The 22,949-nt window shown below is 39.8% G+C and overlaps 1 protein-coding gene across 5 annotated transcripts in view; it reads left to right on the top strand.

Moving 5' to 3' along the window:
* The first annotated feature begins 685 nt into the window (after window positions 1-685).
* The window catches only part of akap9 (A-kinase anchoring protein 9), a 263,757-nt gene continuing 241,493 nt past the window's right edge, over window positions 686-22,949 (top strand). For all 5 annotated transcript variants that reach the window (XM_043690268.2, XM_043690267.2, XM_043690271.2 and 2 more), the window contains exons 1-2: window positions 686-832; window positions 4,520-4,756. In XM_043690268.2, coding sequence (XP_043546203.2) covers window positions 785-832; window positions 4,520-4,756 — 285 coding nt within the window. In that variant the 5' untranslated portion in view covers window positions 686-784. The remainder of the gene's footprint in view (window positions 833-4,519; window positions 4,757-22,949) is intronic.

The following is a 22,949-nucleotide window of genomic DNA, read 5'->3' as shown; positions in this document are numbered from 1 at the left end:
CAAAATGCTTGGGACCAAATCATTTCTGGATTTTTGACTTTTCTGCATCATAGAACAACATTCTGTACTTAATCATGGGTGTGAAACAGAAACCACTGTAGATATACATGTCTACCTGTATCATAAAACACTAATTCCAGTAATCCTAGAATGAGAAGATTGCCTTATGAGGAAAGACTAGACAGTGCATGCTTATATCCTTTGGGGTTTAGAACAGTCAATTTACTCTTAATTGAAATATTTAAGATCCTGAACGGACTTGACCAGATGAATGTCCTATTCTGGGACTAGGCATCACGGTTCAAAAATAAGGGGTTACATATTTATTATAGAGATGAAGAAACATACTTTCTCTCAAATAAATTTGAGAGAAACACGATGGATGCAGAATCTTTAAAAAATTTTTAAGGCAGAGGTAGATAGATTCTACCTTTAAGTTCCTGCATATCCCTGATAATCTTGCATACCTTCAGTAATCAAGTCACCATAGGTCTTATCAGATCATATGGCTATTCTCTTATCAGAGAGAGAGGATTGATCGTGGTTTAACCTGAAGGTCACGCTCCACCCTCCCTCCTTTCTCTTCTCCTATCCCCTACTCCCTTTCCCTCTTCTTCCCTCTCTTCCTCCATCCCTTCGTGAGGGATTGCTGGCTGGCCGTGAGTCTGTCATGCGCAGTGGGGGGTGTTGCCTCGAGCGGTGGTGTCGGCGGGTGCTGCTAACGTGTCACTGACTGAGCTGTGTTCCCTCCCTCTCTCTCTCTCTTTCACTCACACACGCAGTCATGGAAGACGAGGAGAGACAGAAGAAACTGGAGGCCGGTAAAGCCAAGGTAAGAGTGCCTCACTTGCTCGGCAGCGGCGGCGAACATTAGAGGCGGGATGAGGGAGGGAAGGAGACCGGCGCTGCTCTGTAATTTTCTGCCTGTATGGTGCCGGTCCATGGCCCCGTCTCCAGGTGCAGAGGGATGAGCTATTATGTCTCTGAGCTTTCTAATTGGATCCGCAGGCTTTAGCCAACTGCAGAGGATTGTAGGCCTTTTTGTTGCTTTTATTGTTTACACAAGGTGACAGGAGGGCCTATAGCACGGTCCAGGGCTTTGTTGTATGTTGAATTAAACGGCTAATCAGAATCAGTACAAAGATATTTGCCAGAAGGACGTGTCAAACGACAGATTGTACAGGAGAAATTAAACGGAGATTATTATTTTTAAAAGTGTATTTATGAAAGTTCTTTAAAGATTTTACTCGAAAATGAAAGCGATTTGTTTATGTTGTACGTACTGCACTAGATGTAGCTATTCGTAATGACAGCTCAATGCAATACTGTACATACATTTTAACATCTTGAAGTACATTTAAGATAATACATCTTACGAAGCCTGGAGCAAAAGTTACTTGACAGTAACAAGGTTGCAGAAGTTTAACAAACATTTCTAAAGTATATAATTGTTACTTTTTTCAGATTTCGAATTTAGTGGTGTTTAGTTAGTAATCCCATCAACAGAATTCATTCTTTAATGAAGGCATGTTAGAATATTTGAACTGTTAGCCAAATAGGCGAAAGGCAAAAGCATATTCCTGATGTTTCGGGCTTTTGTCCGAAACATCGATTCTTCAGCTTCTCTGATGCTGCCTGACCTGCTGAGCTTTTCCAGCACCACACGCTTGACTGTTAGCCAAATAATTTAATTATTAGCACCTATTTTGCCCAAGAAATTACAAGATTATGTGTGTCCTGTGTAAGTAATGACATCTTTATTTCTGAGTGTGCTAAAGTTTGTGGAATTGAGCACTTCAGCATTCAGTAGGCATAATTTCCTGTATTTATTGATGTACTGAAAATGTTTTAGGGAAATGTCACAGGGAAACAGTTTATTATCTGGTTACAGGCTGATTAAATGTGATTAATACAGTAGTATCTTTGTCTTCAAGAATAACCTATGATATACGCATTCTCCCCGTGTCTGCGTGGGTTTCCTCCGGGTGCTCCGGTTTCCTCCCACAATCCAAAAATGTGCAGGTTAGGTGAATTGGCCATGCTAAATTGCCGTAGTGTTAGGTGAAGAGGTAAATGTAGGGGAATGGGTCTGGGTGGGTTGCGCTTCGGCGGGTCGGTGTGGACTTGTTGGGCCGAAGGGCCTGTTTCCACACTGTAAGTAATCTAATCTAATCTAATCTAATCTAATATATATAAAACATCTTATTGCGTTCTCACATAGTTCAATGCACTTTCACAAAGTGTCTTTTGTTTAAGTTATGCTCATTTGTAAGCTTGCTGAGTGACAAGTGGACAAGTGAAAAAGACAACCTTGAAGTTTGGCATAGCTGCAGTAGAAGTTGGGGAAAACGGAGTACGAGTTGAATTAAAATAATCCAAATTAATATAGCATGTTGATTAAGTATGAAAACACAAAGTAACTTTATTTGTTTCTGTGATATGGCTGTCATTATCAAATTGTAATTTATTGCCCGCCGATAGCTGCTGTTGAGGAGGTAATGATGGGCATTTTTAGACTACTGCAGTCTGTGCGATGAAAGTGGTCCCACAAATTTCAGGATTTATGATTGAGTGGAAGTCATCGATGAAGCTGTGTTGGACCTAGGATGCTATTGTGAAAAACTTCTGCAGTGATGACCTGGAGCTGATCAGAATCAGCAGTCGCCAAATGTGTTGTGAGGTAATGTTTTACTCATGCTGCTGCTTACTCAAAGGATGAAGCAAATCTTTAAAGCCTTGGTTTGTAGCAAAGTAGAATTCTTTCACTTAGCCAGTGGCATATTTACGAAAGTTATGATAGTTATGAAAATGAGTATATTTCTTGACATGGAGGACAACTTTTGAGTTTTGTTTTCCAGATTGGATGCAAGTATTTTGAAGTCTGTGTTTCCATGTTTCCACATTTCCACATTTATTTTAGCTTGATGCATCTACTCGATTGAGTAATAAAGCTCAACATACCATCTCTAAAATTGATTCATAAACTGTACGGAATTGGACAATATCTAGAAAAATGTTACCCTAATCCTAATTAACAAACCTTATTCTATCTGATTAGTATCTTTGAAATCATATCTAATTGGTGAACAAGAAGCTGAATACTGAATCAGAGTTAACATTTAGTCAGAGTTGCCATTTCAAGTCTGACATAATTCTTCAGAACTGATGTGAGAAACTGGATCAGAGTCAGCAGTTCCCAAATGTTGTGATGTAATGATTTTGCACATTAACTAAGCTTTTTACTCAAGGAATATATCCTGTGGAAGAGTCGTATAATTTTTTAAGAAGTTCTTTGTCCAGCATTACACCATCAGATGCTGCCTACACATATGTTCCAAGCGTATCCATGCATTCTTTCAGTCGAAGATCATGGTGCACATAGTCCTGTGAATTTCATAACAGTGATGAATTTATGTATTGGAATCCTCTGTAGCCTTTTAGCAAATGTGTAACTCATGTGACATGTTAACTCTGTTTCTCTCTTTGCAGATGCTGTCAGACCTGCTGAGTTTCTCCAGATTTTCCTGTTTTGTTCCCCAGTTTTCAGAATCTGTAGCATTTTGCTTTTATATCTATTATGTTTACAACTTGCTCCATATATATGCTTATATTACATAGAAAATATATTCCCAGATGTTACTCTCAGCATTATCCTGGGTTGGAAGTCATTCTGAATCTATCATAATACTATTATTGTTGTTTATTTTTTTTTCTTTTGAGAATGGAAAGGCTTTGAAAAAGGGAGTGTAAAGTTTGTTAAGGGAATGATGTCTTGCTGGAGTCCAAATTTACATAACCAAATCACTGTTTCATACTGGATTAGATTATGGGAATGTAGGATCAGGAATAGACCATTATGCCTTCCGTGCCTGTTCTACTAATCAGTGAGATCATGGCTAATCTCTACCTTAACTTTACTGCACATGCTTTGGCTCAATATCCTTTTCCATTAATGTCGAGCATGTATCTACGTCTGATTTAGCATTTTTTAATTGAGCTAGCATCTACTCTTTTTTAATTGGAGTTCCAAACTATTTCCAAACTCCATGATGTCAAAAGGAAATGGATAAGATATTTGAAGGAATTTGCAGAGTTATGGGGATACCTGGAACTGACTACATTTTTTCAAACCAAGTCTTATTTTCTTAAAGTCATCTACCAGTAGGGGCATGTTTCTCTCCACTAACCAAGGCATGTTAAAATGCCTTGGTCAAATCAGCCCTTAACCTTGTACATTCTAACCATTGTGCAGAAACGTGATGCATGTAACAAAATCATTACTATTGGAAATTAAATAGAACGTAATCTGTAATATAGAACTTTTTTGCAACATCTTTTCCAAACAGGAACTACACTATACAATGTGTATTCCAGGCATGAGGGAATTTCAATAGGATTAATTGTCATAATTTACCATAATGTTTTAATTTCTGTTTGTGGGAAGAAAAGTGTAAGATCTTGTATCACTATTAAAGATTTTGATAATCTGAAAAGTTATGATCAATTTTTCTATTTTTAGCTTGCCCAATTTCGACAACGGAAAGCCCAGGCCGATCTTCCGGGAAGAAAACAAAAGAAAAAGAAAAAAGTAGCAAGCAAACCAGAGGAGCAAGTGGGATATGTCACAACTAAACATCAGGAACAGGATGATAAAATTAGGGCAGAGAGTGGGCCGCCAGGAGATGGAGAGTTCATAATTAATAGGATTTTACGCAGTGGAGATGTAATCAAACAGGACCAGACCTATATGATTGAGGTGAGAACTATTTGTGCTTTGTTTTTGTTCAATTTAATAAGATGTGACAAATTCGTAATAGTGTGTTGATATACTATATAGAATTTGTGTGGTGTCACATTGTATAGTTCCTCAGTAAAGGAGTCCAAAAGCCTAATATTTTCCCAGTTCTAATAAGTTCATACATTATGTGTTCTGGGTAGATGGTGTCTCACAAAGTATCAAATTCGCATGTTTCTGATTGGAAAGTAGAATTTTGTCATATTTGTTGAAGGAAATACAATTTGTCATTAGCACTGATGTCGAGGTAATCAGAAAAATTGACTTAACCCAGACTACCAACTAAACATGAGATATGGTCACAATACACCAGTTCAACATATTAGCCTAGATTTTGTATGTCTTTTTTAAAATTAATACTTTATTCATAAAAATGCTGTTATATACATGCATAGTTATAAAACTTTTCATTGGATTTTTTTCATGTAAAAAAAAGTGACAATATATGTAGGCACTAAAGCAGTTCAGTCCTATACAGAAGTGTATGAAGAATCAAACAAACAAAAGTTGAAGTTTAATTCTCTCCAGCAAACAAACCCAAGACATTTGTTATTTGTTCAAGACTATATTTAGATGCATTTGAGGTACTGGAGCAAGTTTGATAACTGAACCTTGGCAGAAAGACCTCAGATGATGGCTTATTTTGCCCACTGCGCTTTGCTGGCAGCAGCCTCAAGATTTAGTGCACCCACAGCATGTTGGCCAGGACCTTGGAATGCAACACTCGGCTGAGGTCAGCTCCTTGTTCTGGAAGACCAACAAGTTTCAGGCAGACCAAAGAGTGTGTTTTACCGAGTTGATGGTCCTCCAGGCACAGTCGATGTTTGTTTCAGTGTGCGTCCTGGGAAACAGACACAGAGTTCTGCATCACAGAGCTGCTCATCAAAAACCGCAGCATTTTTCTCCAGACTTACTTTTGCAAAGGCATATTCCAGAAGGAGATGTGTGACAGTCTCTACCCCACCCACCCCAGAGACTCCGATGTCTTGGTGTTTGTTGGAAAGTTCTGGTGATGAGGCATTCTGCCAAATGACCATGACCGTGTAATCAAGGAACAGCTCAACATCATCCACTCTCTCCTTTTCTCGCAGGGTATCAAGGATGCTACGAGCTGACTACTTCCTGATGGACTTGTGGTCAAAGGTGTTTTTCTTTGGCAATCTTTCCACAATCTTTCTATCTTCTCCACAAAGGGCAGGTGATAAAGAAAGGTTTAATTACTTCAAGCATTCCATGGCGATGATGCCAGATCCATCCTTTGCAACACCGGGATAGGTAGAACCCCAGTATAGTGACACTTGGTGTTCGCATACTGAGGGTCTATGCGCAGCTTGATGCAGCCACTCACAAAGGTGGTCATGAGGATGAGGGCAGCATTGGATGATTTCTTTCCCCACTTATTCAGAATTTAGTATGTTGTGTCCCTATTGAAACAGTCCATCTTAGACCTTCAAATGAAGTGGAAGGTGGCTTGGGTGACTGCATTTCTGTCCTCTGTCACAGAGGTTTTAGATGACAACACACAGAAGAGGCTGGACCAGCCATTATCTTTGAGTGAACTGATGAATGCCCCAAGTCCTTAGAAAAGAGGGATGATTATTCTAGCAGTGCAGGTCAAAGCCTCACTGTACATGGATGAGACCGCTGTTTTCTGTTTGGATCCACTGTCATTGCACAGATTCATGAACATCTGCGACCAGTTCGAACTGGCTTCAGGTACCAAGGTAAATTGAGACAAGGGCGAGGTCATGCTCTTTGGGAACTCGGCTGACTGGTCCTTTATACCCTTCACCATCAGGAAAATTACCTGAAGATGCTGGGAATATGGTTTGGCGGGGCTGAGTGTGTGCAAAATCTGGAGAGGAGAGCATCGCCAAGGTAAAGCAGAAGCTGGGCTTTTGGGAGTTCTGCTCCCTCTCCATTGCGGTTAGAAACCTGGTCGTCATGTGGGAGGCACACTCTCTGTTGTACATGGTGCAGATCTGGCCCATTCCCAGATTTTGTATGTATTGTACCTGAAGATTTTTAAACTACCGTATAAATATAGCATAGTGTAATGGTTGTAGCTGCACTGCTGAGATTACAAACTACATTGACATAACTGTGAAAACAACTGCATAATTAATTTGTAGTAAGCAGCTTTTTCATTTGAACATTATCTAGAGAGCTAATACCTGAATATTTGACAGTTTCTGAATTACTTGCAGAGGAGAAACTAATGTGTCAAATAAAAAATATTTAAATTCTTTTATTCGCATAAAGTATCGGCTCTTATTACATGAGGGATACATTCAATAACATTACTTACCCCATTAAACCCGTTTAATGTTGATTTACAAAGGTCACTTGACCATGTAGAGATTGTAGTGATCATGTATTGAAAATGTTCCTTCACAAAACAAGTTGTTTGCCTTAAACTGCAAAAACAAATGAATAACACTTTCCCATTAGTGGGAACTGTCCAGTTGAGGGAGGGGCAGTGTGGCTTTCGATTTGAAAGAATAGCAAAGTACCAGAGCTGAGAGAACACATTGCAATGTCATCCTGCATGGAGACGAGGATGGCAAACTGAGTGGTCAGCAGAATGTGGAGAAAGAATGAAGTTCGTGTGGAAGAGATAAAGGATAGGCTTAGGCTATGGAGGAAACATGAGAAAAATTAAAAATGTATGTGCAGTTTAGGTCTATCATAGTATCCCTACAGTATGGAAGCAGGCTGTTCAGCCCATTGAATCCACACTGACCCTGTGAAGAGCATATCACCCAGACCCATCTTATTCTTGTAACCCCATGGTTATCATGGCTAATCCATCCAGACCCACCTTATCTCCATAACCTCGCAGTTACCACGGCCAGTCCTCCTAACCTACACATATTTGGATTATGGGAGAAAACCTATGCCGACACAGGAAGAATACACAAACTCCACACAAAGTCACCGAATGGTCCCTGGTACTGTGAGGCAGCAGTGCTAACCTATGAGCCACTGTGCCGCGAGGATAGGTGAAGTTTGAAGGGAGGTTTGGCTGGGAAGGTGAGATGAGTGAGACAATACAGCAGATAGTTGGGTAGTTTCTGTTAGTTGTGACCACAGTTTAGCTATTTCTGAGGAAATTCAAAGATGAATAGGTTGCATTGTTCGGTGTGAATTTGGAATCAGAGCACCCTTGGTTCAAGCATTATAGGTGCATTTTGTCCAAAATGATGTCTGCAGCTCATGCACACACTTTTGGGATAAGTCATATCAGGTGTCATGTTAGCAGAAGGTGTTGCATGTATGAAAAGCAATTAGGTGGTGATGTTGTTTGTCCAGCTGCTGAGTGAATGTATGAAGAAAATCATCCAAGCCAGTACGCTGTAACCAACAGTGTTCATGCCTTCATTCTGTGACCATCTCTTCTCTTAGCTGTACTTTTACCACTATGGCAAACAAAGGGTAGATGGTGAATCTTTAGGGCTGTTTCCTTACTGTGTTTTCAGTGACTTAATTGCATAACCCATGCACATGTGCACAGCCAAGCTGTCTTGTAAAATATACACGAAACCTTGATTATCTGGCATTTGATTATCCGAATATCAGATTATCCGGCAAGATCGCAAGGTCCTGATGCTTGGCGAAACTGTGTTATCCGGCTTTCGATTATCCGGAATTCGATTAACCAAATGAAATACTGCCTGCCTGTGTCCTTTGGTTAATCGAGGTTCCTCTATAAATGACTTTTCTTTAGTGAGGACGTTGTGAAATACTGTGTTTTAGGTTATTTTTACTAACTCAATCACCAGCTTGCTATATTCATTAATACCAGGTTCCTGTTCATTCGTTCATACCTCTTTACTAACCCATTATTTACTATAGTAACGTTTCATTCATTCGTATATAAAATCGCATTTTGTAGTATATTTTATTGTTACAATATAGACTAAAGTTAAAACATCCCTTTCAACCCATTCACCTTAAACCCTTATCAGGCCTATTTCTACATCAAAAGGTATCAATATCATAAACAATATCATTCCCATCAAGTTTCCACTAAACATTCTGATATCAGCCATTACCAGCCATCTCCCAGATCTGAATAGATTACAGAACATCAAACAGTTTCTCCAATTCATATGTACTTTTTGGGAAAATTAGAAAACCTGAATTAAAATCTCCAACACAGACACAAATTGGAGAGATTGTCTGGAAAGGGTTAACAAGAAAACTTCAAGCACACTGGACAAACAAATGACGATGAGAAAAGGGACAGTTAATGCAGGATTGAAAGTGTTACATCTGAATGCATGCAATATATAAGGAATAAGGTAAATGAGCTTGTGGCGTAGATCAAAATTGGTAGGTATGATGCGGTGGGCATCAGGGAGATGTGACTGCAAGGGGACTGGATTGGGAACTGAATATTCAAGGACATATATCCTATCGAAAAGACTTGCAGATGGGCAGAGGGGGTGGGTTGACTTATTAATGAAATGAAATGAAATTAAATCGATAGTAGGGTCAGATGGAGCAGCATCTGTACGGGTAGAATTAAGGAACGACAAAGGTAAAAATACTATAGTTGGAGTTTTGTACAGGCTTCCAAGTAGTAGCCCAGGAGCTAGGGCACAGGATCCACAAGGAAATAGAAAACGTGTAGGAAAGGCAAAGTTACAGTGACCATGGGGACTTTAATATGTAGGTGGATTGGGAAAATCAGATTAGTCATGGATTGGTAGAAAAGGAATTTGTGGAATGTCTGCAAGATGACTTTTTGGAGCAGCTTGTGATGGAGCCCACCAGGGAAGTGGCACTGTTGGCTTTAGTGTTGTACAATGAGGCAAACTTGATAAGGGAGCTTAAAGTGAAAGAACCCTCAGGAGGCAGTGATCATAATATGACTGTGTTGACTGCAATTTGAGAGTGAGAAGATTGAATCAGAGGTAACGGTTTTACAGCTGAATAAAGGCAACTGTAAAGGCATGGGTAGAATTGACTGGAGGAGGAACATAGGAGGAAAGACAGTAGAATAGTAATGGCAGGGGTTTTTGGGAGTAATTCAGGAGACACGGCAGAGATTCATCCAGAGGAAAAAGAAGCATGGTACAGGGAGGATGAGGCAACCATGACTGACTAGGGAAGTCAAGGACAGCATAAAAGCAAAAAAGAGAGCATATAATGTGGCAAGGGGCAGTGGGAAACCAGAGGATTGGGAAACTTACAAAGATAAAAAGAGGACACCAAAGAAAAAATAAGGAGGGAGAAGATTAACTATGAGGGTAAGCTCGTTAGTAATATAAAGGAAGACTGTAAGAGTTTCTTCAGCTATATAAAGGGCAAAAGAGAGGCAAAAGTAGACATTGGGCCACTGGAAAATGACATTGGAGAGATAGTGGGAAACAAGGAAATGGCTGAGGACCTGAATAATTACTTTGTGTTGGTCTTCACTGTGGAAGACACAAGTAATATCTCAAAAATTTGAGAGCTGAGTATAGTGGTCTTCACCAAGGAGAAAGTGCTAGAAAGACTGAAAAGCCTTAAGGTGGATAAATCATCTTGACCAGCTGGACTACACTGAAGAGATAGTGGAGGCATTAGTGGTGATCTTTCAGGAACCACTACAATGAAGGAGGATTCCAGAGGACTGGAAAATCGCTAGCATGACTCCCCTGTTTAAAAAGGGAGTAAAGCAAAAGATGGAAAATTACAGGCCGATTAGCCTAACCTTGGTTGTGGGTGAGATCCTGGAATCTGTTGTGGAGGATGAAATGTCTGAATACTTGGAAATGTATGGTAAAATAGGGCAAAGTCAGCATAATGTCATCAAGAGGAGGTCATGCGAACAAAGCTGCTAGAATTCTTTGAGGGAGTAATGAGCAGATTGATCAAGGAGAAGCAATGGATATATCTACCTGGACTTCAAGGAGGCCTTTGACAAGGTGCTGCACAGGAGGCTGCTGAGTAAGATAATGACCCATGGTATCAGAGGCAAGGTGCTAGCATGGATAGATGCTTGGCTGTCTGGCAGAAAGCTGAATGGGAATAAAAGGGTCGTTCTCAAGATGGCTGTGAATGACAAGTGTTCTGCAGGGCTCAGTGTTGGGGACCACAACTTTTCACTTTATACATTAACAATCTAAATGAAGGAACTGAGGGCATTCTGGCTAAGTTTGTAGACGATATAAAGGTAAGTAGAGACAGATAACATTGAGAAAGTAGAGAAGCTGCAGAAGGATTTGGACAGGTTAGGAGAGTGGGCAAAGAAGTGGCAGATGGAGTATAATGTGGGAAAGTGTGAGGTCATGCACTTTGGTAGGAAGAATTAAGGAATGGACTATTTTCTAAATGGGGAGAAAATTCAGAAGTTTGAAGTGCAAAGAGACTTGGAAGTTCTAGTCCAGGATTCTCAAGGTAAACTTGCAGGTTGAGTCAGTAGTTAGAAAGGCATTTATTTTGAGAGCACTTGAATATAAAAGCAGGTATGTACTTCTGAGGCTCTTGGTCAGGCCATGTTTGGAGTATTATGCGCAGTTTTGGGTCCCATATCTCAGGAAGGATGTACTGGCCCAAGAGCATGTTCAGAGTGGGTTCATGAGAACGGTCCCAGGAATGAAAAGCTTAATATATGCGGAACGTTTGAGGACTCTGGGTTTATACTCAATGGAGTTTAGAAGGATGAGAGGAGATGTAATTGAAACATACATTGAATTGAATTCACTGGACAATATAGATGTTGGGAAGATGTTTCCATTGGTAGGAGAGATTAGAACTCAAGGGTATAGCCTTAGAGTACGGGGGAGACCTTTAGATCAGTGATAAAGAGAAACCTCTTCAGTCAGAGAGTGGTGAATCTGTGGAATTCATTGCCACAGAAGGCTGTGGAGGCCAGGTTATTGACTATATTTAAGACTGAGATATATAGGTTCTTGAGTATCAACAGGATCTAGGGTTATGGGGAGAAAGCGGAAGAATGGGGTGAGAAACTTATCAACCATAATTGAATAGTGGACCAGACTCAATAGGCTGAATGGCCTAAGTTCTGCCGCTATGTCTTATGGTCTAAGTACCTTTTAATTGGGTTGTCATCTCTTTCAGAAACTGACGGTCAAAACAGTGCTTATGTGAAAATACGTGAATGAATGAATGAAACTCACCAACAAATAGTAAACAAACCTCACAACCCAGCTGCAGTAACCAGTTTAATATCATTTATTCTTTTAAATACAGGTTCAATTTCTAACTTAATAAGAGCATATATGCCTAGTATTTTTTTACTAATATGTATTAACATAAAAGACAAAAGGACTAACACCTCTTAATTTTGCAAGCAGAGTGGACAGACACTCTGAATCCTATCAGGAGTAGCACCCATGTTTTAACCCATCTCCTGTCTCCCAGGACAGAAACCCTTCAACCTTTATGTACTATAGTTAAAACAATGTAACACCATTGTAATAGAATTGTAATACATGTAAGAACTGTATTTCGGGATTCAATTTCCATCTTGAACTTGCAGTTGCCGAATAAAATACTCACTCACTGATTTTGCCACTCATTGATTTCGGTTGTTATTTGAAGACGATCCCACATTGTCCTGGAGGAATGTCCGGAAAGTAGAATTGAAATTACAGTCTGATCTTATTGAATGGCAGAGTGGACTCAAAGGACCTAATAACCCACTCCTCCTAATTCATATGTTTTCAATGAAATCTGCAACAACTTCTAACTTCTGTGCATTTGCCTGTCCTAGTGCTGTAAGGCAGTGCTTTCCCTGAAGTTGCAGTATGGCTGGTGTAAGGCTACTGCCATTCAGTTGAAGATAGCCTTGGATAACAACATAGTTGAACCTTGATGGTCTAGTTGCAAATTCTAACATCTTGGAATGGGCAGCAGCAGTCCTGGGCCATTTGCCTGACAGACAACAACAAACTGCACTGTCAGAGTGGAAGGGGAAGTATAAATGAATGTCTTTCTGAGATAGAGCAATAGATTTGTGCTCCATGGAAGCATTGCTACATCTTTCACTCCCAAGGTTCTGAGTAACCTTTTGAGGAATGGGCACCTTGTAATCCCCTTTTAAGTATTGTAATATGCTGTCTTTTTTAAAATTTTGCCGATGAGATGTTATTTTCTGTCTCGGCCTGCATTTATTATCCATCCTGATTTAAGGAGAAAGTGAGGTCTGCAGACGCTGGAGATCAAAGCTGAAACTTTATTCCTGAAGAAGGGCATGTGCCCGAAACGTCGAATCTTCTGTTCCCTAGATGCTGCCTGACCTGCTGTGCTGTTCCAGCAATAAAGTTTCAGCTCCATCCTGATTTACCCTTGAGATGGTGATGGTGGCTTGCCATCCCGAACCCTTGCGGTCCTGGGGATATAGTTGTGTTTGCTGTGCTTTTAGAAAGGAAGTTTCAGGATTTTGACCCAGCAATAGTGAAGGAACAGCATGTAGTTCTAAATCTGCTTGGAGGGGGGCGTGCAGGTGGTATGTTCCCATGTTTATGCTGCCCTTGTGGTAAAAGGTCACAAGTTTGCAAACTGCTATCTGAGGAGCCCTCATGAGTTTTGCTGCAGTGCACCGTGGAGGTGATACACATTCCTGCCACTGTTTTGGTGGTGGATGGGTGCTAATCAATTGGACTACATTGTCATAGATAGTGTTAAGTTTCCTGAGTACTGTTGGAGCTGTGCCACCAGATCATTGGAAATTATTGTATCATATTCTGACTCGTGTCTTGTAGGTGACGCACAGGCATTGAAGAGACAAGAGGCAAATTAGTGTTCCCACTAATTTGCTTTCCTTTGCAGACCTCTGAAGTCCGTATGCAGTTGTGACTTCGAGAACAGGCTGTGACAAGTGTCGGCACGCTGATTGGTGTGGGCCCTCAGAGCACAGCAATGCATCTTACAGAGAATTTATACTGTAATGAATTTGGGCTTTTGTAGTGTCCCATTTGCTTCAGAGGTGTGTAATTACATCTCTGAACAAACTGATTAGAAAATAGCTGCCTTGAAGAATCAGGGCACTTGTGCTGCAGTGGTAGTAAGTCAACCTCTAAGGTTGGAGGTCTGGTTCAAGTAACACGTATTCCGACAATGAGTAATGACATCTCTGATCAAGCTGAATAGAAAAATATCTACCTCGAAAAAATCCTGTAATGATGCCACTGGATTGAATGACTGACCTTCACAGCTAGTTCTGCAACACAGGCCTTCAGTACAATGCTTTCAGGCATTTCCTGATATCACATGGAGTGAATTAAATAAGTTGAAGACTGGCATCTGTGATGTTGCGGACCTACAGTGGTGGTGTGTTTGAGGGAGCAAGCTGGTCTTCTATTGTACACTTGAGTTTTAAAGGAATCTGAGAAATCAACCATTTGATACCATCATGGTTGACCTGACAGAAGTGCTGATGGATCTCCATGCTTGAAAGGATAGCCTCAAAATTCTGAGCAAAGCTTGATACCAAGTTTTTGCTTCATGACATTGAAAGTTGATTTTCTGGCCGCTTTCTCAATCCACCAAACAGATTGCTGCACAGAGAGCAGAGGAAGTTTGGAAAGCCATTGTGATGAGGCGTTCATTATTTCAGGAACAAAAGTCTAATTCCAGGATGGTTTATTGCCTCTCTGCAAGATGTCCCTGGCTGAACAGCATTTGAGGGATGAGGTAAGAAGGATAAACTGGAGATTTTCAAGAACAAAGAAAGGGATTTGCAAACAGAACACCAAAGCTAGTGATTTCTGGCTTATTCCCTGTGTTATACACAGATAGATGTAGAAATAGGATAACAAAGATTTGGTGCATTTCTGCAAGAGAGACTTTAGATTTCCAGTACATTGAAACTAGTTCTGACTGAGTTTGGTCAAACAGGCCCAAATTGAGCCTGAACCAATGTCTTTGTGAGGCAGTTTGCTGTGCTTTCAGGGAAATTTTTTAAAAATTGGCAGGGTAATGGGAACTAGGATTATGAAGGATTAAAAATAAGTGCATGGGGGACTGAGGGATAACATGTTGCATGACAATAAAATCTAGTAAAGTATTAGATGGAGTCAGATTAAAAGCTATTGTTTTAAACTCTAAATTAGGATTATAATGCCTGCATGTAGGTAAATAAGGTTGGTGAAATGCAGGCACAAATAACCACATGAGAATATGATGCTATGGTGATAATAGAGACCTGGCTCAACAAAGGACAGGACTGAGTAATAATCGTTTTTGGATACTATGATAAAGGTTTAGAAGATCATTTAGGAATTTGGATTCTTAAGTAGAGATAATTTCTAGTTTTATTTCTGTGAAGGTGACTTATATGTTTCTTGAAAATGAGATCAGGAACAGTGAATTCACCTTAAACTAAATGACTAGCAAGGTGCTGATAGTTATTTGATGAGGTGTTTACAAAGTTCAATTTATATGGCCAAAAAAAGCACAGATGACCAAGATCTGCAGTCAGGATTTGATTGAGAAGAAGCGACTCAAAACAGAGGGAAGTTAGTTTATGACAGTTTCCAGGCTTATCCAAGCTGGAAAAAAATCTGAAGATATTACAGCAATTCAAGTAAGACAGGACTTTGCTCAAAGTTCAGATAGGAAAAGTCATTGAGTTAGTTGATGTTTGTCTATTTTGGGGGAGTGGAGGGAGTTCTGGAGGGAGTGCCATCTATTAAAATGTAGATTGTCCAAAAGGAAACCTTTGCAAACTCGTCAGTTAAGTAATAAATTAAAGATTTAAGATAGGAGTGCTACATCACTTGGGTTGAGTCTTTGAAAAAAACCTTTTTCTTTTTGCTGCTTAAGGTAGGATTTTTCCAAATTGCCTAAGCACTTCATTTGTGTAATAAACCCATGTTCTTCTGTTGAAAATGCATTATAATTTTGTGTGAATGCAATCAGTGACTGACCACCACGGTAACCAAAATAAAACTTGGGGACTATTTCTATCAGATCAGGATTCATTCTGGTATGTGATATGTCCAGTATTACCATCAGCTGGGATCATAATACTATACTTCATATAATATTCTTTCTTGGGATATGGAAGGGCAGCATTTATTGCCTCTTTCTAATTGCTCTTGAGAAGTTGGTGATAAACTACCTTTTTCAATATCACAAAGAGAGTTTCTGGATTTTCACCCAGCAACTGTGAAGGAATGGCTGTATGGTTCCAAGTCAGGATGGTGATTTAAGGAGAATGAGATCACGAACTGCATCTATTTCATTAGAGTTAAGAAATAATAGAGGTTCAGATTTAGATTACTGGGTGTGTTCAAAAGACTTCCAAATAAAGAGAGAGTTATAACAAAGCAAATTTGCAAGAAAGTTAAAGAAATTGAAAAGTTGATAGTATCCTAATACAGGCTAGTATTTTGACGGTGTAAGTGATCTGAGGGGAGTTTTAGTGTGTTCAGAAGAAATTTTATGTTTATTATGTTTCTGTGGCAGTGAGAAAGGATTTTGGGTATGAGTTGGATTAATACTGTGCAATCCCTTGTTTCGGTGGCTCAGTGGTTAGCACTGCTGCCTCACAGCACCAGGGTCCCAGGTTCGATTCCAGTCTCGGGCAACTGTGGACTTGTTGGGCCGAAGGGCCTGTTTCCATACTGTAGCGAATCTAATCACTGTAGGGAACCTAAACCTTAATTTGTATAACTGATGAAAAACACACCAGTTGACCAATGATTTTATTGTAACATCAATGAGTAAATCACAATACAAGTATTTATAACTTGTATAGACTACTACTTGTTTAGTCTCGGCTTTTGGATTTTTTTTGTCCCATCGCTGAGTCCCTGACCCAGGACGCCTGCGTGTTGGTCTTAGGTTCTCACTATCACTTATCTTTGCTTCAGAGTTTATACCCTTATATTGGTCTCTATTTTTGTTGCCTGCCCATCAATGCTGAATCAACCAGTGATCGAGAACTTACCATGTGATGTCTTTTGCTCCACTCAGTTAGCTTCACATTCGATTGATGTAATATGAATCCAACAAGTATCCATCTCAGCATTGTAGCTTTTTGCCATGTTTGTTGTCAGGCGCAGAGAAAACAAAATAGCAAAAGTTCAGCAGACTTGGTTTGCAGTTATTAACCCCTTTTTTTGCTGCAATATTTCGTGTTGCAGACTTGGCTAGAATCCAAAGTCCACATTGTTAATCAAGGAATTTTAGAGAGCAGTGATCATAGTATTGTATAGTTTGGGTTAGCTATGGAAAAATAGGACAAGGAATAATACAGAATAAGAATACTACACTGGAGGTGGCCGTGAGGGTGGATATGTTCCAGGTAAATTAAAATCAAAGATGGGCAGGAAAAGCTATAACATACTAACCTTTAAAGAGGAAATGGTCCATGCACATTGCAAGTACGTTCCCACAATGGGGAAAAGTAGGGAAATCAAAGCCAATACTCCCTCGAGGATGAGAGAGAAAGAGAATGATGTTGAACCATGTAGAAATCCAGAAAGTTTTTGTTGCCCCTCAAAGAAACTCAGGCATATTGAAACATGTCAACAATTTTTTAAATATTCAGTTTTGGAATATAGGTTCTTGATGGGCCAATATTTATTTCCCATCCTAGATTTCCTTGAGAAGATGTCGAGCTGCCTTCTTGAACTGCTGCAGTCCATTTGATATTGTTACACCACGATGCTGTAGAGGTTGGGAATGCCAGGATTTTGACTCAGTGGCACTGAAAGAACAGCAAATTAATTTCAGATTAAGGAGTCAAGTTGTCTCTTATTCGAGATGTCATTACCTGGCATTTGTCTGGCGTGAATGTTACTTGTCACTTGTAACCTTGATATTGTCCAGGTCTTTTGCTTTTATACATGAACTGCTTCAATATCTGAGTCGTCGCAATAATGCTGAATATAGTGCAATCATTGAATACAAAGCAAACATCATCACTTATGACCTTATAATGGAAAGAATGTCATTGATGAAGTAACTGAAGACAGTTGGATCTAGGAACTCCTGCAGAGATGAGATGACTGTCCTTCAACAAACACAGCTATCTTCCTCGGTGCCTGTTATGACTCCAATCAATGGAGACTTTACCCCCAATTCCTATTGATTTCAGTCTTGCTAGGACTCAATTCCACATTCAGTCAAATGCAGCTTTATCATTCTTATTTCATCTCTGGAATTCAACTCTTGTCCATTTTTAAACCAAGATTTTAAGAAGGTCAGAAGCACGTCAGTGAGCAGGTTGTTCTTAGGCAGTGCTGCTTGACAGCACTGATGACATAATTTATCACTTTACTGATGATTGATATTGGCTGGAATTAATTTGTCTTTTTGTGTACAGGACATAGCTGGACAATTTTTCACAATTGCCAGGTAATTGACAGTATTGTAGCTTTGGCTACAGGTGCTCAAGTTCTGGAGCGCAAGTCTCCAATGCTATTGCCTAAATGTTGTTAGGGACCATAGACTTTTGCAGTGGCCAGTTCCACCAACTGTTTCTTGATATCGTATGGGGTGAATCAAATTGTTTGAAGGCTGGTATCAGTGATGCTGGGGACCACTGAAGGAAGCTACGATGGATCATCCACTTGGCACTTCTGATTGAAGGTTGTTGCCAATGCTTCAAACTTATCTTTAGCTGGTCTCTTCCATCATTGAGAATGGGGATATTTGTGGAGCTTCCTCCTCAGAGTTTAATTGTACACAACCTTTCATAACTCTATTATGGCAAGATTACAGGGCTGAGATTTGATTTGTTGATTGTGAGATCGTTTAGCGTTTAGCTCTCACTTGCTGCTTATGCTGTTTGGATTAAAGGGCTGAGATCTGATCTGTTGGTTGTGAGATCGTTTAGCTCTCACTTGCCACTTATGCTGTTTGGAACAAAGGTTGACAGCTCATTTTTAGGTATACCTAGTGCAGCTCCTGGCATGTCTTCCTGCACTTTTCATTGAACCAGGATTGATCCCCTTGTTTGATGATAATGATTGAGTACAGGCGTACCAGTTTTCAGGTTGTGCTGGAGCATGATTCTGGCTCTTTGATGGGCTACAGCACCTCGTGGATGTTCAGTCTTGAGTTGCTAGGTCTGTTCAAAGTCTTTCTGATTTAGCATGTTGATTGTGCCACACAACTTGATGGAAGGTATTCTCAATGTGGTGGCATGACTTCAATTCCAAAAGGATTGTGTGGTGGTCACTTTTACCAATGCTGTCGTGGACAGCTGCATCTGCAGCAGGTGGATTGATGAGGATGATGTTTGTCCTTGTTGGTTTCCTTGCTACCTATTGAAGCCCCAATCTAACAGCTATGTATTTTAGGACCAGTCAAGTTTGGCTTGATCAGCAGAGCTGCTGCCAAACCACTCTTAGTGGTGGAGATTGAAGTCTCTCACCCAGAGCATGTTCTGTGCCCTTACCACATTCAGTGCTTCCTACATATGTTTATCAATATAGAGGAATGCTGATTCATTAGCTGAGGGAAGAATGTCCATGCTAACCAGCAGGAGGTTTGGCTGTGTTCACCCTGATGTCCTAAGACTTGCTGGAGTCTATGTTGAGGAATCCCAAGGCAATTCACTCCTGACTGTATACCACAGTACTGCCACATCTGCTGGATCTGTCCTACCATTGGGACTAGTAATATCCAGGTATGGTGAAGGTGGTATCTAGGACATTGACTGTAAGGTATGATTCCATAAGTATGACTATGTCAGGCTGTTGCTTAACTAGCCTGTGAGACACCTCTCCCAATTTTGGCAGTAGCCCCCAGATGTCATTGAGGAGGACTTTGCGGGGATCAGGGCCAGTTTTGCCATTATCATTTCCAGTGCTTCAGTCAATGCCAGGTGATCCATGCAGTTTCATGTGACAATAGGAAGTAAATTTTTATTGCTTAACTATAAAACCAGGAAATTTCTAATTGAATATTAAGTCTTTTACAGCAAGATGAATGCTACTTTTTAAAATGCTACTTAAATTCCATTTTTGGAACCACTTTTTCTTTAAACTGTATTCCATTTTACCAGTTCAAGAAGAGATTCTTGTTTTGTCTTGCAGAAATTGAATACAGTTATGGTAACAGAATAGCATTATGCAACAATGATGGAGCTTTTTTGTATACTTTTGTCATATCCTTTAACATGAAATTATTGATTATGTATGTGCATTTGTAGAAATGAAATTACTGGATGCTGCATTTTCATTGTATTTTTTAATAAAATTAATTATGTATCTCACTCCGCCCACTGATATTAATTATATTTGCAGTTTTTGAAGTGTGATCATTAAATATTGAGATAAATTTGCACATTGCATCTGCATCAGCGATTTCTAGATCAGATGGTACGAATGCAGAGCAAAGCTTATTAGCTCTGCCTGTGTAGAAGTGCAGTAGTTAAAGAGGGCTTTCATAACCAGTGCTAAGTTTTGTTTTTCACACCACCTATTTCTCTGTGTTCTAAGTAGATTACCTAATTTGGTCTCCCACAGTTTTGTGCTGAATGAAGGGACTTATGGTGATGTTATTGAGGCTCGTTGAATTCATTTACTGTCAGACCCTCATGGCCAACAAATAGAAGAATAAAAGTGTCTATCAGTTTGTTGGCTTTAGGCCAAAGCCTTAAAAGTGAAAATAATTTGTCAACAACTGTGCAGTTTGTTCTGTGGAATTATTTGAGCACATTCCCTCAGTAAAATCAAAATGAGCTACTACATGGGTGTACACTTATGACTTGTGAAATATGTAATGATTGAAATGGTGATCGTGATTTCCTCCTCCACCCTTGGCTACATAGTAAGACTGTTGTGAAAATAAGTGATGGAACAGGCAGTAATGAATTTGATAGTTTTTCAAAAAAATGCTGTCTAAGAAAAGTAACGACTTGTGAGATTCTGTGTTCAGTCAAATAATGAATTTTATTTTAGAACTGTTATCTTTAAATGGTTGTCGAGTTGAACAAAAAAGGTTGGAAGGTTGGATAAAAAGACAAAAACCTACAACCGATAATGGAGTAAAAACAATGTAAGTCAAAGGCTGAGATGAAATGTCAACATTTTAAATCAAATAAAGTCCTGAAAATGGATTAGTAATTGGAAATTTCGAGCAAGTATTTTAAAATCATGTGATGTGGCCATTGCTGACAAGACCAGTATTTGTTGTCCATCCCTGAGATAGTTGCATGGTCATCAATAATAAGACGAGGTTGTAATTTGACATTTTATTAATTGAATTCAAATTTCATCAGGTACAGTGGTGGGATTTGAACCCATGCCCCCAGAGATATAGCATGGGGTTCTGGATTATTAGTTCAGGGATATTACTATACTACCAGCTGCTCTTCAAACATTAAGGGAAACATGTTAAGGAAAAAGGCTTTAATACAGTTCAGCAGGGACAGAAAAGGCTGCATTATCTCATTTTGTGTTGTAATTTTCTTTTTTGTAAAGCATGTTAGAGCTATTGTTGTAAGTATATGGATCGTTCATAGATTTAACAATGATTTAGAGTAATTTACACTTTGTAAACATGCAATTCTTTCATACAGATCCAGGAACAGTCACAGACTAAATGCTTCAACTTTCAATCTTAAGGACATTCCGAATAGAGTCATAGAGATGTACAGCATGGAAACAGACCCTTCAGTCCAACCCGTCCATGCCGACCAGATAGTCCACCTGCCAGTACCTGACCCATATCCCTCCAAACCCTTCCTATTCATATACACATCCAAATGCCTCTTAAATGTTGCAATGGTACCAGCTTCCACCACTTCCTCTGGCAGCTCATTCCATACACGTACCACCCTCTGCATGAAAAAGTTGCCCCTTAGGTCTCTTTTATAACTTTCCCCTCTCACCCTAAACCTATGCCCTCTAGTTCTGGACTCCCCGACCCTAGGGAAAAGACTTTGTCTATTTATCCTATCCATGCCCCTCATAATTTTGTAAACCTCTATAAGGTCACCCCTCAGCCTCCGATGCTCCAGGGAAAACAGTCCCAGCCTGTTCAGACTCTCCCTATGCTCAGATCCTCCAACTCTGGCAACATCCTTGTAAATCTTTTCTGAACCCTTTCAAGTTTCACAACATCTTTCCGATAGGAAGGAGACCAGAATGAGACCAGAATTGCACGCAATATTCCAACAGTGGCCTAACCAATGTCCTGTACAGCCGCAACATGACCTCCCAATTCCTGTACTCAATACTCTGACCAATAAAGAAAAGCATACCAAACGCCTTCTTCACTATCCTATCTACCTGCGACTCCACTTTAAAGGAGCTATGAACCTGCACTCCAAGGTCTCTTTGTTCAACAACACTCCCTAGGACCTTACCATTAAGTGTATACGTCCTGCTAAGATTTGCTTTCCCAGAATGCAGCACCTCTCATTTATCTGAATTAAACTCCATCTGCCACCCCTCAGCCCATTGGCCCATCTGGTCCAGATCCTGTTGTAATCTGTGGTAACCCTCTTCGCTGTCCACTACACCTCCAATTTTGGTGTCATCTGCAAACTTACTAACTGTACCTCTTATGCTCGCATCCAAATCATTTATGTAAATGACAAAAAGTAGATGGGCCAGTACCGATCCTTGTGGCACTGCACTGGTCACAGGCCTCCAGTCTGAAAAACAACCCTCCACCACCACCCTCTGTCTTCTACCTTTGAGGTAGTTCTGTATCCAAATGGCTAATTCTCCCTTTATTCCATGAGATCCAACCTTGCTAATCAGTCAATAAGTTATAAACATAAATACAATATAAAAATCTTGCATCTTGCGAGTTGGCTTCTGGTTGCTATACTTTTGATGCTATTGTCAGCTTTTATGTTGAAATGTACTGTGATTTCATTAGTCTTTTGTCCACTCAGAGGAACCCCATAAATCTCTGGCAATGTGACCTGGAAGCTTATCATCCATGATTTTCCTTCAGTTACTGAAATATATTTTGTTCAAATAAGAGGTCTAATGCCAATATATTAAAAAATACATTAACAATATTTTAAATTTTTGTATTGAACTGCCCTTATGCCTTTTAGTGCCTTAGGTGAAGCCTTCAACTAAAGACTTTCCCAATCTCCAAAGCCTGAGCAGTGAGTTGATACTTTTGTGGAAGATCTATGGCAGCAGGCGTGTTGAATTTCTCAGGATGCATTATCAATGAGAATGTTGTCTTTTGCACAGAAACCTTTCAACGTTGAAGTTCT

The sequence above is a fragment of the Chiloscyllium plagiosum genome, unplaced genomic scaffold, assembly GCF_037043375.1.
Source record: "Chiloscyllium plagiosum isolate Xiang-an unplaced genomic scaffold, Cpla_swu_hap1 HiC_scaffold_5, whole genome shotgun sequence".
Lineage (NCBI taxonomy): Eukaryota > Metazoa > Chordata > Chondrichthyes > Orectolobiformes > Hemiscylliidae > Chiloscyllium > Chiloscyllium plagiosum.
This window is presented reverse-complemented; position numbering and strand designations above follow the sequence as displayed.